Raw genomic sequence first — 16,991 nt, 5'->3', positions numbered from 1 at the left:
GAAATTGTCCCTTTTATTTTGAAGGGAAATAGGCACCAGACAAATTTTCCTCACAACATCCAGGTCCAACACTTGGGAGAGACGAACTCTATCCTAACTTTTACTATCAATAAAATCACTCACTTTAGTGTCCCAATTTATGTTCTGTCATTAATTTTCAGGAATTAGCTGAACAATGGATAAGGAAAAACCCAATGATGGGTCCAAAAAAGAATATCCTCACCATTACCCACAACCCATCTAATTCCCTTGTGAATAACATGTCTACTATTCAAAATCTCTTTCCAGGCCAAAGAGTGGTTCTGCTTGACTTTGCAACTAAAAAAATCATTTTTCTTTAAGTACTTTCTTTTAACAATTTGCACCCACCAATTGTTTTCATCCTTCAAAACTTTCTACCCTAACTTAGACAAGTATGCATTATTGAAATGATCCACTCTTCTTATGCCGAACCCCCCCCCCCCCACCCCCCTTGTGGATCCTTAGAAGTACACATTCTTTTCCAAGCCATAGGTTTTAACTTCCTATCTCTCCCCCAAAAGAAGTCTCTACACTCCTTGTTTAAGTTCTTAGTTACTCGAGTAGGACATTTAAAGCAAGTTATGATATGGTTCGGCATACTAGATAAGTTGGACTTAATGAAGGTTAGTCTTCATGCCTTAGAGAGAGTATTAGCCTTCCACCCAACAAGCTTTTGCTTGACTCTTTTGATTAATTCACATTAATTCACTGGATCTTTCCAAAACACAATATTATGAATGCCCAGATATTTGCCAATGGTAGTTTTATGTTGAATATGTAAAACATTCACAATAGCATTTCTAGTTTGAGCATTAGTATTTTCTGAAAAATAAAGCGAGGATTTGTGGAAATTTACCTTTTGACCTGAAGCTTTGGCAAACATATTAAGAACATGAAGTACATTCCTAGCACCTTTTGTAGTTGCCCTAGCAAATAACAAACAATCGTCTACAAAAACTAGATTTAATATTCTAAATCCACCAGGAGAGGACAAAATACCAACATGCGATTTAGAGGTAGTAGCCATTTCATTAAAATGTCTAATCAACGGTTCCATACAAAGAATGAAAATATAAGGTGATAAAGGATCCCCTTGCCTAATTCCATTCTTAGGCCATCTCTAACCGAAGGCTGGCCAGAGGGCTCGTTTTAGCCCTCTGGCCCTCCAAGATTCCCCAAGATATTAATATTTTAATGAACAGTACATGGCCATATTGGCCTCCGTCTCCAACCGAGGGCCAAAGGGCCAGAGGGCTCGTTTTAGCACTGTCACAAAAAACTGTCTCCAACCGAGGGCCAAACATAATTTATTATTTAAAAACTACAATTTAAATTCAAATCTAACGGCTAAATGTTTTTTTATGTTGTATAATTTGTATGTTGGTTAATGTTATTTAATGTTGTTTCATATTGTTTAATGTTGTTTCATGTTACTTAATTTAATTTAATGTTGTATAAATGGCCTAGGAAGTTATAGGAAAAAAATAGAATTGAAAAAAAATATGAAACAAATTTTGTGAAATAGAAGTTATAGGAAAAAAAATGGAATTTAAAAAAATATGAAACAAATTTTGTAAAATAGAAGTTATATGAAAAAAAAATATATATGAATCAAATTTTGTAAAATAGAAGTTATAGGAAAAAAAAATAGAATTTAAAAAAAATTGAAACAAATTTTGTGAAATAGAAGTTATAGGAAAAAAATGGAATTTAAAAAAAAATATGAAACAAATTTTGTAAAATAGAAGTTATAGGAAAAAAAATAGAATTTAAAAAAAAATTGAAACAAATTTTGTAAAATAGAATTGAAAAAAAATATGAAACAAAATTTGATTCATATGAAAAGGAAAAAAAAGGGAAAAAAGAAGTTTAAATTCATATATATATATAAAAAAAAAGTTAATACAACGGCTACTAGCCGTTATATTAAAAAAAATTCAAACTATTAGTGTCGGTTATAACCGACACTAATAGTAATTAAAAATAAAAATTTTGCCTTTGAATAACTATTATTGTCGGTTATAACCGACAGTATTAAAAATTCTTCTTTAATGCTGTCGGTTATAACCGACAGCAATAGGAAAACATTAAAAAAAAAAAATAGCCAGCCCAGGGCTGGCTGGCTGGCCGAAAGCAGCCAGCCCTCCAGCCTTCCAGCCCTCTCCGATCCCGTGGGGCCCTCCCAGATTCCAGAGCCCTCTGGCCTAGCCCTCGGTTGGAGACAGTTTTAGGGTTATTTTCGACCCTCTGGCCCTCTGGACCCTTCGGTTAAAGATGGCCTTAGGATAAAAGTAACCATGAGTAGAACCATTAATCAAAACCGAGAAGGAAGTTGAAGTAATGCATTCCATAATTAAACTCACCCATCTTTCCGCATAATCAAATCTAAGAAGCACATACATGATATACTCCCAATTAAGATAATCATATGCTTTTTCTAAATCCAGCTTTATTCCTATTGTTCCAATCCGTCCTTTCTTACCTTTAAAACTAGAAAACATTTCATGCACAATCAAAATATTATCATGAATAGAACGTCCCGGAGCAAAGGCCCCTTGGTTTCCAGATATGCAATAGTCGAGAAGTGGCTTTAACCGTTTAATGATGATTTTCGTGATTATTTTATAGCTCACATTCCAAAGACTAATTGGTCTATAATTACTTACCACCTCTGGATTTTCCACTTTTGGGATGAGGGCAATGTTGATATGATTAATAAGGCTCAAGGTAGTACTATTTTCAAAGAAGTTCTTAACCATAGCACTCACCGAATCTTTGATTGTATCTTAGTATTCATGAAAAAAACTTGCACCAATTCCATCAGGACCTGGTGCTTTCAACGCACCAATACTTTTAACTACATCCCAAATTTCTATATCTTCAACAGGCTTGAGTAAAAGTTCATTGTGATGGTTGTGAATACAAGGATCAATAATATCTGCAATTGAAGAGATATCTATGAGAACAGGGGGACTATCACAAGAAAAGTGCAGTTTAAAGTCATGCACAAAAACTTGTTCTAGACCCTCACCCTCATTCCAACAAAACCCACAACTATCCTTAATCTTTCTAATTTCATTTCTCTTTTTTTTTTCGAACAGTTGCCAGCATTTGGAAATACCTTGTGTTATTATCACCTAATTGCAGCCAATTGACTTTAGCTTTCTGCGCCCACATGACTTCTTCTTGTCTTAGAATTGAATTAAGTTCCTCACTAAGCTTTAATTCTAAACCAATCTCTGAATCAACATTTTGGTTTTTCATGATGGTTTCTTGCACCAAAGTAAGGTCTCCAAGGATTTTTTTCTTACATTCCCTTAAATTACCAAAGTTGTTTTATTCCAAACCTTAACCATATATTTAAAAGTCCCAACACATGCCTTAAAAGTTTCAATAGGGCCAAACACTCCATTTCACCACCAGGCATTCTTTAACAAAATCCTTAAAATCAGGATGAAGAAATCGCATAGCTTCAGCCTTCAAATCTATTCTTATAACAATTTTTTAAGTTGTAGGTTAAGAGAATAGGTCCATGGTCAGACCCATAAATTCGGTAGTTATGTAGGTTATAGTTCGAGTTCTCATTTAACCAATATGTATTAGCCAGTGGCGGATCCACAGTGGGGTCGTCGGGGTCGCACGACCCCTTGGAAACCATGGAAACAACCTTGAAGCTCCCATATGCGACCTCTTGGAGCTGGGGTCGTCGGGGTCGTCGGGGTCGGACTCGCACGCCAATTGTTCGACAAAAATCCTGAACCAAGACTCGGCAGGAAGAGGAAGAAGAAGCAGCGCTCGCGCGCGCTTCTTTTTTTTCAAAACAGACGGGCAAAACGGCGTCGTTTTGGCCCAGGAAATTTTTTTAAATGACCTGGCCAAAACGGCGTCGTTTTGGGCCAGGCCGAACAAACAAAAAAAAAAAAGAAATTCCCACCGTGTCCCCCCCCAATCCCAGCCTTCCTACCCGACTTCTATACAATCAAAAGCCCCAATTTCTTTTCCTCCAACCCTAACTCAATCCCCCCAAACCCTCAACTCCTCTCCTCCCTTGCTGCTGCTGCCCCCAAACCCTCAACTCCATCTCCTCCCTTGCTACTCCCCTGCTAGCGGCTCCAACTCCATCTCCTCCCTTTGTTTATATTGTGAGTATTTATTTTGATTATATTGATGGTTTGTTTATATTGTGATTTTTTATTTTCATTATTTTGTATATGTAGAATGCAAGATGAGATATTTAATTTAATTGAAATCCAATTCATATTTATTTTGATTATGTTTATGGTTTGTTTATATTGTGAGTATTTATTTTGAATATTTTGTATATGTAGAATATATTTAATTTAATTGAAATTCAATTCATATTTATTTTGATTATATTGATGGTTTGTTTATATTGTGAGTTTTTATTTTCATTATTTTGTATATGTAGAATGCAAGATGAGATATTTAATTTAATTGAAATCCAATTCATATTTATTTTGATTATATTTATGGTTTGTTTATATTGTGAGTATTTATTTTGAATATTTTGTATATGTAGCATTATTATGGAACGGTTTTTTAAGAGAAAGTCATCATCGGGTTCGGGTAGTTCGAATAATGTTGATAGTTCAAATACTGTCGGTAGTTCAAGAACTCCAAGTTCAAGACAAAGTCAGTTAGATGATGTTTTGGGTAATCTTCAAGCGGATCCTGGATTAAGAACTCGAATAATAGATTATGACGCTAATATGAGAGATAAAGTCTGAAGATTATATCTACAAAAAGGACCTTGTCAACCTAGAGGTCATAATTTCCCAATAACTAATATGTCGGGAATTAATCGACGCTTCATTCCCCAATGGTTTGATGAGTTTGATTGGTTGGAGTATAGTGTATCTAAAGATGCGGCATTTTGTCTCTATTGCTATCTCTTTAAAACCAATTTTGAACAAGTGGGTAGTGAAGCTTTCACTGGAGATGGATTTAAGAATTGGAAGAAAGGGAGAGAAAGATTTAAGATGCATGTTGGACCGGTTGGGAGTGTTCATAATAAGGCTAGAGAAGCTGCTACAAATTTGATGAATCAAGCTACACATATTGAAACGGCAGTGAGCAAACACTCTGACCAAGCTCGTAAGGCTTATCGCACATGCTTGATTGCTTCAATCAAGTGCACTAAGTTTTTATTGCGACAAGGTCTTCCTTTTCGTGGCCATGATGAAAGTGCCACTTCAAGCAATAGGGGAAATTACTTGGAGTTATTGCAATTTCTTGCATATAATAATGATAAAGTTAGAGAAGTTGTGATGGAAAATGCTCCGGGGAATCTCAAATTACTAGCTCCTTCCATTCAAAAAGAAATTGTGAATTCATGTGCCCTTGAAACACTTGATGCTATCATGGATGGTCTAAAAGATAGATTCTTTTCAATATTGGTGGATGAAGCACGTGATGTGTCTGTGAAAGAGCAAATGGCTATGGTGTTGCGTTATGTGGATGACAACGGGCATGTAATTGAAAGATTTGTGGGTATCCAACATGTTACCGACACTACTTCAAGTTCACTAAAGGATGCTATTGACACATTGTTTTCTCGCTACGGTTTGAGCATTTCCAAGCTACGAGGACAAGGTTATGATGGTGCTAGCAATATGAGAGGTGAGTTGAATGGCCTTAAAACAAAGATATTGAGAGAACAACCTTGTGCATATTATGTTCATTGCTTTGCTCATCAACTTCAACTAGCTCTTGTTGCCGTAGCAAAGAATAATATAGACATTGCCTCTTTTTTTGCAACGGCTAATAATGTGGTTAATCATGTTGGAGTATCTTGTAAGCGGCGTGATTCACTTAGAGGGCAACTTCAAGAAGAGCTTGTGATAGCTTTTGAAAATGATTGTCTTATAACGGGGCGAGGCTTAAATCAAGAAACAAGTCTCAAACGTGCCGGTGACACACGATGGAACTCACACTATGGTACCTTGATTAGCATCATTTCTATGTTTTCATCCGTGGTTCATGTGCTTCAAATGGTTATTGATGATAATCCCAATGAAAGTGCGGGTGAAGCAAATACGTTAATGAGAGTGATACTTACTTTTGAGTTTGTGTTTCACCTTTTCTTGATGAAAGTCATATTGGGACTCACAAATGATTTGTCATAAGCATTGCAAAGGAAAGATCAAGAAATTGTGAATGCAATGGCTTTAGTGAAATCATGCAAGGAAAAGCTATATTGGATGAGGAATAATGGGTTCGATGCATTGGTTGATGAAGTATCTTCTTTTTGTGAAAAACATCATATTGATGTTCCTAACATGGAAGATGCATTTATACTTCCAGGGAGGTCAAGGCGTTATGCTCCAATAAAGACAAATCGTCATCATTATCGTGTGGAGCTCTTTATTTATGTCATTGATGAGCAAATTACGGAGTTAGAGGATCGCTTTAATGAGGTAAATACCGAGTTGCTTATTTGTATGGCATGTTTGAGTCCGAAAGATTCATTTGTAGCTTTTGATAAACCAAAGTTACTTCGTCTTGCTCAATTTTATCCTCAAGACTTTTCGGATGAAGATCGTTTGGCACTTGAAGATCAACTTGAGATTTATATTCATTATGTGTGTTCCAGTAGTGATTTCTCTCAATTGGAAGGGATTGGTGATCTTGCAAAAAAAAATGGTGGAGACAAGAATGCATCAAGTATTCAATTATGTATATTTGCTCATTTCATTGTCTTTAGTTTTACCAGTTGCAACTGCTTCAGTGGAGAGAGCATTTTCTGTTATGAATATTGTTAAGGGTCCACTTAGGAACAAAATGGGAGATCAATGGTTGAGTGATAGCTTGCTTGTTTATATTGAGAGAGATATTTTTGCTTGTATTGAAAATGAAGCTATAATGCTTCGTTTTCAAAATATGAAACCTCGTCGTGGACAATTATAGTTTGTAATATTGTTTCCATTATGAATTATGAATGAAAGTACTATGATTTCATTTTCAATATGTTTTTCCATCCTAAATTTTTATTTGAACTTTTACACTGCGACCCCTTGGGGTAAGATTCCTGGATCCACCACTGGTATTAGCTAAAGCCTATCAAGTCTCTCATAAATTCTGTTGATATCAACTTGGTTATTACACCAAGTAAAAGGGACACCATAAGCATTTAGAGATAAAAGGTTTCCTCTGTTTGAAAAATTGATGAACCTGGTCATATATGAAGTTGTAGCTTGGCAACCACCTTTCTTCTCAGTTATGTCTAATATATTATTGAAATCCCCCATTAAACACCATGGTTTATTCTTAGGGTCTAGTTTAAGAATATCCTTCCACAATTCCAATTGTAACTGTTTTTTAGGAAAAGCATACACAAAAGTACAAAAACTGATCTTGATTAGAACAAGGATCATTCACTAAACAATGCAAATAACGAGAAGTAGAAGTGATAACAGCAACTACAACTTTGCACGAGTTCCAAACTAAACAAAGACCACCAGCCCTACCAGTAGGGCTACAACTAAACATCTTATAAAAAAAAACCTTCCATAAAAGTTTACCTGGACTTTCTCTGCATCTATTTTGGTTTCCATTAAATAGAAAAGGTCTACCTTAACGCTAGCACACAAAAGATTAAAATTACTTCCATTAAACAGAAAAGGTCTGCTTCGTTGGGCACACCACCCGCAGGTTTTCTTAGACGCAAAGTGGGGATACAGTATATTAGACAGAAAATATATTTATTATATTGATACCATAGAGCAATAATTAAAACTCAAACAAACTTTAAAACTCATGCTAATTATGAGTTTCCAAATTTCATTACATAATAAGTAAAGAAAGCTACAAAAATAATCATTACTAAATAATCAACAATCAGTTCAATCTTAAAAGACCAAATAAACAAAACCTGCAAAAAGTACAACATTAAAGTTTCACTTAAAGATGAATATCCGTACATTTTTTGGTGCAAAATTATCAATTAAATTATAATTGTAAGGCCCACTAAAGTATTATTAAATTGTTAAAAAAATAAAAAAAAAAGTGGAAAAGTTTTTTTCTTTTTTTTTTTCCGAAAAATGGGAAAGTTGTTAAAGGGGTAAGTGTAGGTCTTGAATTTCTCTTTTATTTTTTTCGTGTTTAACTATGTAATTTTATTCTTCAGTCATATTCAAATATAATGTTGCAATTTATATTAGATAACAAAAGCTTTTCTTAAACTTTAGAGTTCTGTGCGGCCGAACACTTTGTTCCTCCCGACCCCACCCCAACTTGCCCTTGTACTATTGACACGAAATGCCTCATGTCAACCATGCATCACCCATTCATATACCGCCTAGGCTATCTTGAGCTTGAGTTGACTCACATCATCACATTCACAATTATTTCATCGAGGCGATTCCTAGACAACTTCTAATCCCCTTTGATTTCTATGTAACTCTGCTTCTTGAAGTCTAAGATCTAATGAATCAATTAATTAGTATATATATAATTCGATTTTAATTAGTCCTTTGGATCCTTTTTTTTTAACGTACTGCTGGTATGTATATAACAACTAGAACAATTTATATATACACTGCAAATTGGTGCCCTATGTTGCATTATGTCGTCTTAGCTAGTTAATTGAACGATCAAGCATTCTTAATTACCACTATTATACTTCAAATAAGGTCCATCTTAAATCCACGCCTAACCACGAGATAATTAGATATAGATCCAATTTAATTTGTCATCAATTATTAGATTTATCATGAAGTTTATGCATATCAATCCAGGTCTATTGGCTTTCTTACTTTTATGATAATGTGTTAGCCTTTTTTTTTTTTGAGCAAACGATATTATCTATACTAAAGGGTGAAGAGTGGGATAAGTCTCACAATAGGCTAGCAATAATGTGGTTTAAATTTGCTTTTAGTGAGAATCGAATCCAAAACCTTCATACAAGTGCAGTACTAGTGACAGTGTTAGCCTAATTTTAAAGATGTGTTTTGTATTTTTTTTTCCGAGTATATACCCTTAGGCTATATTTAGAAGGCTTAAATGTCAACATGGTCCTTGTGTTTTACTCTATCGGCCAATTTAGTCTTTGTGTTTTCAATTTGGCCAAATTGGTCCCTGTGTTTATATCCGTTAGCCAATTCAAGACAATTAGTTAAAAGAAAGTTAAAATTGACATGTGCTTGGCACATGAGAGGACAAAAATGTAATTTTATTATACAACCACTAAACTTGGTCACAAGTACATAAATAGAGAAAATCATTCATTTAAATTTTAAATATGAGATTATTGTTGACTATTGTTTGCTTTCAGTATAAATGAGACTACATTTGTTCCAATTAAATCTACACATAAACTTGATCACAAGTATATTCCTATATGCACAAACGAAAACAAAAAGCAACTTCAAAGTGAACTCTAGCATGATCACAAAGAAAACTAATTTCATGCTTTTGTAAACGTAAAAAATAAAACCCATGCTTTAATTCCAAACAATATAAAATGAAGTTGCTTTGAACTCCACCAAAAACAAGTACTACATGGTCTTTTTTCGTCACATAGATAAAACTTAACAGAATCCCTACTGCCAAAGAAAAACTAAAACAACTCAAACTATAATCAAATATTATTTTTCTTCGAACTTGTAGTTGCGTTCGTTGTATGAACAGCTTTGCCAGGTGGTTTCCATGAATGTGAAGTTCCATACGTACTTGAAGTTGAAGGCATAGTTTGTATGCTTAGCCTGGATATTCTAGGCATGTATATACTAGAGCCTGGGACTACTTGAGGCAATGGAAACCTAGCTTGCAAAGAAGTTGGGGTTGTACTTGGCCTTGTCTCAACAATATTGAAAGCCGCGATCGTCACCTTGGTTGTTTGGTTCAATTCGTCGACTTGTCATCTTCTCTGGAGTATTCACCAAAATCTCAGTTGGCAACCCCACAACTTCTGACCTGACGGATGTTGAAACCCTAAATCACATAGTAATCAAGTGAACTGAACGAACGAAGCATCAATTCTTAAAGATATGCATTGTATCTGTTTAGTGGGTGTACAATAAAATTATATTTTTGTCCTCTCATGTGTCTGGCACATGTCAATTTTAACAGTCTTTTAACGGATTACCTTGAATTGGCTAACATATATAAACATAGGGACCAATTTGGTTGAATTGAAAACACAGGGTCTAAATTGGCCAATAAAGTAAAACATAGGGACTATGTTGACATTTAAGCCCATTTAGAAATCTAAATTGTTGTTTTAAATTTATGCACGGTTACACGATCTTAATGCTCTTGATTTTGAGTACTTTGTCTCTTTGTTTACCCCATTTGACTTTCACTGTTTATAAGCTATTGAGACATTGTATGCATCGTGATTGTATTAGTATATTTAGACTTTGTTGTTAGTGTGCTTGGGGACTTGATTAGAGGTATCATATATGAAAGTTTTGGTTTGCTTTGGTTAGCATGTTTCACTCTCCTAATTTGTGTTCCTTTGGTACTCTTATTGGGGGACTAGCGAAAATGGGTCTGTTCATCAAGATCAAGTGTTGACTGTTGAGTAAACTTGATCTCTTATGGTATTTCGATGACATCCCTTTGTAATATGGTTTAAATAACTCCAAAAATGACGTCATGCACATCTTTATGAAATATTCTGATTTGATTCCTCATCCTCAATATAACACGGCAAAATGTCGACAATGGTCTAACCTAACTTGCATCAAGCTTAGAGTAAGGAATAAACAATGCATAAAAGTGTTACTTAGTAGACCACGCTGACAGGGCCATTGACGATGATAGGTTCACTAACAAGGAAGTTTCATGTGCTTAGGTTCACCAACTAAAGCAGAAAAGTAAATCATAAAAAAAAAAAAAAAACGCACTTTCACAATCAAAACCATTTAAAACCGCATATCCAATTACCTTAATTGGGGATACAGCTCTAGCCCACAGGTTGACTAATTATAGGGATATACGTTCACTAATGATAGAATAGGTACTGGTTCACTTATTTTTATAACTTATTACACAGGTTCACTAATTTGGCGTTTACAAATATGAAGGGAGGGAGCTGGTTTAGGACCTGTAATTTGTAATGTTAGAGTTAGAAGTAAATGCTGGCAAGGATTTAGGATGTGAGTCATATCTATTAGCTATAGAAATAAATTATACAACCAAGATATGGTGGAAAATAAAATAAAGTAATCTGTAACAATTACACAATACATTGTATAATACTGAGTAATAATATTTACAAGATAAAAATATTGAGTTTACTACATAAAATTTATTGAATATGCAATGGAATAAAATTAGTGCACAAGTTACTTTACAACCAAAACTACTAACAAAATAATAATTAAATTATAACAATTCTTTCAAATGCATGAAATAATGCAAATGAGATGGATTAATGTACTCACTTCCATCTAATCCCACTAACACATATCTAAAGCACCCAAGCATGCACGTCCCATATCATGCTTATACCACTTGGCTCCAAATACATTAGAATATGAGTTAACTCCCGTTCATCCCTTAAGCCCAATTTTCATAATTAAATTCTCAGTTTTTCCATTTTACTATATATGCACTTCCACTGACGCCCAATTGTATATTCAAATCCTTTCCCCGACCCCTAACATATACAATATTTTATTATTTTATATTCAATGCCATCCCTTGAATATCTTCACCACTCAAACACTTTACACAAGTGAGTACTTGACACAACACAACTTTTTTTTTCTTGCTTTGCATGCTTATGAATATGCAAAGTAATATGGATATGATCACTAATCGCATGCTCTATAATAATCAAACAATCTGCAAAACTAATCAAAATAGTTAGTAGCAAAAATGGTATTATATTATCAATAATAACGTATTTGATAACACACAACAATATAATTGAGAAATATTACTTTACCATTGTACTCCATCTTCGTTTAGGCGATATTGATGCATAACCCCATTTGGGTTCCGTAGAGCAATTCTGTTGGAATATAGCTTGCTCGGTTGTACAAGTCTTAACCTCAACATCGTCAACGTCCGCCATGTCTCTCATTGGGATGAGGTTGTGTAAGATCCCACATCGCACGGAGGAGAGAGGGTAATGTGCCTTATATGTACATGTCCACCTCCCTATAGTGAGACGTGTTTTGGGCGGAAGCCCAAGAACAAATCCATGAGCGTGTGGCCTAAAGCGGACAATATCTTACTATGCGGACTGGGATGTGACAATTTGGTAGTCCCTGGCCGGAAGTGTGCCGACAAAGACGTCGGGCCCCTGAGGGGGGTGGATTGTAAGATCCTACATCGCCCGGGGTAGAGGGGATAATGTGCCTTAACATACATGCCCACCTCCCTATAGTGAGATGCGTTTTGCGTGGAAGTCCAAGAACAAATCAGGATGTGGCCCAAAATGGATAATATCTTACTATGCGGACTGGATGTGACAGGTTGACTGGCCACAGGCAACGTTGTCGTTGCAGGTTGGCGTCCCGACACTGCGAGCTTCTTGCTGACAATGCAGCTTTTGGTGGTGTTGAATATGTAGTTTGGCATTTTATGACGATACGTGAGTTTGTGGTTTTGTTTTGTAGAAACTTGATATGTGAGAGATGAGATTAAGTTGATGAATAAATATGTAAGGAATTAGGTTGGCCATGATGAGCTTGATAAGCAACGGGAAGACAAGAAGAATCCATTGGAAGGAATTAGATATGTTTGTGTTGGTTCTTTTGCTTTCAAATACTTTCTTCCCCCTTTGCTTTGTGATTCATGTCTAATCTACTTGCACATGCGTAGCTATTTTTTTGGTTGATTGGTGGTGTATTTTCATAGTTCTTGCTGGGAGAGGATAGAGGCAGAGAGTAGAATAAATCTAGTAAAACACAATGACATACCGAATTTAAGTGGCTCATCAATTCGGCTACGTCCACTAGAGTTGCATATGCATTTGGATTTCACTATGCACGGGAGATTTATAAAATACAATGAAGATGACCTAGAGACTGTACATAAGGTACAAGAAAAGGATGGTGGGGAGTGGTCTGAGAAGGAGAGATATTTCTTGTTGCTGCTGTGTTGTTTTCCGGCGTAGTGTTGTTCCTCCCGCGTTCTTTCCTCCTTCTGCCTTTATGGAGAAAGAAATGGAATCCTCAATTAAGCGTGAGTGGGTGAACACTAGATAATGGGTGGACAGAAAAGTGATGTAAGCAAAGGATCCAACCATTCAATGAAAGATTGCTGGAAACAAAGGATTTAACTATGTTAAATTGTGTGAGTGGGTGGGCAGGTATCGTCTTTTTAGAAAGGCTACAATGACTGGCGGTGACGCTTTCCCCATTTTATATTCTCTTTCTGGCGACTCACCTACTATTTGGTTTCTGGATGTGTAGGTCTTTGTTTAAAAATAAATTTTTGCAGTAACCATAGTCCAGGTCCAACGCAGTCCTTTGGTTCCGATATGCATAAACCCTAAATCAAGTATTTTCCTTACTTTCTTGGCTGCTCTAAGTAGGAGTAGGAATGGCAAAGAAGGGCTTGTTGAAGGAATATGAAGGAATATGATGAAGAAACTCATGAAGTCTGTCGCAGTCAAGGAAGAAAATATCGGTAATATCGGAAATATCGGTAGTCCGAAAACACGGAAATATCGATGGAAATATCGGGATAATATCGATATCGATAAAAATTACATGGAAACCACGAAAATTGTAAGAAAAACTTGGAAATTTTTATTGAAACTTTGCAGGATGTTTATTTAGTCAATTATCTATTAGTTTATCACAAAAAATTGGAAGGAAATGCATTGCATGATGGATTTAACATTATCAAGTTGATTATATAACGAGCTGACAAACATTGTGAGTGTAGAAAATATGTAGTAATTAATAAAAGAAGTCTAAACACACCATAATCATTTATATATAATGAATTAGTACAATATTTTACACTTTATACATTGCAAGGTAAGATACATGAGTGACTTATTACCCTTTATTTTTTTTATTTAAGAATTATATGTTTGTGGGGGTTTTATTTAAAATTTATATTGAAGATGCTCTTAAATTATGTAAAATTGTGATCGAAAACAATATTTTATTTTATTTTATTTTCAAAATGCAAAATGGGCATTAAGAAAATTGCAAAGAAAGAGTCCCACTTAATTCCCAAAAATGCAAAAAATCCCAACCCATCATCTTTCTTCATAACCTATCAAAATCCCTATTGCCCTCAGACTCTTTCCCTTTTTATTCCCACTTTGCCTTTTAGTCGCCTCTCCCTCTCTCTCTCTCCATCCATATTCTCTCAAATTCCTCACTCTCCGCCTGTCTGACCCCCTCCGCCCTCCTCCGTTATCCCTCCCTTCCGCTAGATCTCGGCACCCCCACCTGAGAAACCACCCCCACCCATCCACCCAACTGATCATCATCTATGACGCTGAGCTCAGGAGGATCGAGTGCTCACTCTCCGCCTGTTCGACCCCCTCTCCCCTCCTCCGTTATCTCTCCCTTCCCCTAGATCTTGGCACCCCCACCTGAGAAACCACCCCCACCCACCCACCCAACTGATCATCATCTATGACGCTGGGCTCAGGAGGATCGAGTGTAGTGGGTGAGTCTATCAAAACCCATGTCGTTGTTCCTCCTCCCTTTCTCACCTCCCGGCGACCACCATCAGGCAAGGGGATCCATCAAACGGTTTGATTCAAACCCGAGCGGGTTTTGGGATCCGGAGAAAATGGATTTTTCATTTCCGACGACGGAGGCGCAGATCTTGGGTCTGAGCTTGGATTGCAGAGAGAGATCTGGGCAGCTGCGACGACGCAGCCTCGGCTGCCTTTCCGACGACGGAGCCACGACGATTTTTTCGATAATATCGAATATATCGCGATATTATCGATATTATTGATAATATCGTGATATTTTGACGATAATTAGAGGATACGTGGGAAAATATCGATCTATCTGAAAAACGATAATATCTGCGATATTTCACCGATATTATCAATATTTTAATCCTTGGTCGCAGTGACTTTCCTCCCAACTTCGTTTTTGGCGTTGGCACTTCCGCGTATCAAGTTAGTGGCTGTTTTTCTTTTTTTTTTTCCTTTTTAAATTGATTTATTTTTATTTATTTATTTCATCAACTGGTGAAGGGATCCAAATTGGGGACCTCTTCCAATAATGCAGCAGAAACACCAGACCAAAATCTAGTTGCTGGAATTAATTCAATTTGATTATGAATTCCGTTTTTCTTTATTTTATTATTTTGGTCAGTTTGTCATACAGTGGAGTTATTTTGCTTCTGATGCATTCGATTGGGTGTGGTTTCCAGCAATCTTTCATTGAATAGTTTTATGACACATTTACGTAAGGCTAATCGGAATAAAGAAACGAAACTGAATTCCGATTACAAAGTATTCCGGTATTTATTAAATATTAAGGAATAAAAAAATGATAGAGCCCACACAAAACAAGGAATCAAATTCCTGAAATTGGAGGAACGGATTCCCTAGTTTTGTGAGGTATTTGAATTCCCTGAGGGTAAGGAATCGGGAATGCATCTTTTATTCCTATTATGCACTCACATGTTTCTTATTATCTAAATATTGCCATTCATTTGACACTCATTATTAGGGGTGGGTTCGGTTTAATTCGGTTCGGTTTTTTGCCAAAACCGAAACCAAACCGAAATTTCGGTTCGGTTCGGTTCGGTTCATTTTTTTTTCGGTTTTTTTCGGTTCGGTTTTTTTTCGGTTCGTTTTTTTTCGGTTCGGTTTCGGTTCGGTTTCGGTTTTTTGTTTTTTTTTTCTTTCAAAAAATGAAAAACATTGAAATTTTAAATTTTAACGTATCCAACACAATCATAACACAAGCATTCTAACTATAATCAAAGACAATGAAAATAAACATTTAAAGTTGAACTAAAATCATCAATCAAGTCTTCCAAAGTCCAAACTAACAACATCACAACACAAAAATCGTACAAATGACTTAGAAAAGTTAAATTGTATGATGTTGTTCAAAGATCAGGGTTGTTTGCTTGTAACTGCATGTTGACAACTTGATTAGTAAAAGAAATGCGTGGGTGGATTTATTTAGTGTGTGTTGGATTCTTTTCCATCACAAATTCCCTAAGTAATCTACCCGAAATAAATGTTTATAGATTCTGTTACATGTTATATGAGAGTAGATTTGGAAAAGAAAGCTGAGACAAAAGTAGACAGTGCTATGGAGATGGATGTAGGTACTTCAGGATGAGGTTTGGCTCCGGAACCTTATATGGGGGATAAATAATAGGTTAGGGTTTAAAGTTTTTATAGGATTTTTTTTTAATATTTTGAGCTTAAAGTTTGGCAACACATTGGGTTTAGCATATTTTAACTTACAAATTGGGTTTAGAAAATAATATCCAAAACAAATAATTAAATAAAAAAATTAATTTAATTAATTCGGTTCGGTTCGGTTTGGTTCGGTTTCTAGATCACTAAAACCGAACCGAACCAAAAGAATTCGGTTCGGTTCGGTTTTTTCAATTCGGTTCGGTTTTTTTGTTCGGTTCGGTTTTTTCGGTTTCGGTTCGGTTTGGTTTTCGGTTTTTTTCGGTTTTCGGTTTTTTGAACCCACCCCTACTCATTATGCCATCTTTTAATAAATAAATAAAACCTATTTATATATTTTTATATAGATAATTCTATTATATAAATTTAATTAAATTAATTAGTGTCAAAATAATTTATTTATGTAAGGGCATTTTAGTAATTAATCTAGTTTCCATTTCGATTGAAATGAATTAGTAAACAACTTATATGGACTTAACATCATTCATGCCATCTTTAATAAATAAATAAAATCTATTTATAAATGTTTATATAGATGAATTTTATTATATAAATTTAATTAAGAATTTAATTTAATTAATTAGTATGAAAATAATTTATTTATGTAAGGGCAATATAGTAACTAACCTAGTTT

General features: G+C 35.3%; 1 protein-coding gene across 1 annotated transcript; it reads left to right on the top strand.

The window, feature by feature from the left end:
- The first annotated feature begins 4,829 nt into the window (after window positions 1–4,829).
- On the top strand, window positions 4,830–6,167 carry LOC139191070 (uncharacterized). The gene has a single exon (XM_070811553.1). The coding sequence runs from the start codon at window positions 4,830–4,832 to the stop codon at window positions 6,165–6,167; it is 1,338 nt and encodes a 445-aa protein (XP_070667654.1).
- The last annotated feature ends 10,824 nt before the right edge of the window (window positions 6,168–16,991 follow it).

The sequence above is a fragment of the Malus domestica genome, chromosome 02 (assembly GCF_042453785.1).
Source record: "Malus domestica chromosome 02, GDT2T_hap1".
NCBI classification, from domain to species: domain Eukaryota; kingdom Viridiplantae; phylum Streptophyta; class Magnoliopsida; order Rosales; family Rosaceae; genus Malus; species Malus domestica.
Note: the sequence above shows the minus strand (reverse complement) of the source record. Positions and strands in the feature narration are given on the sequence as shown.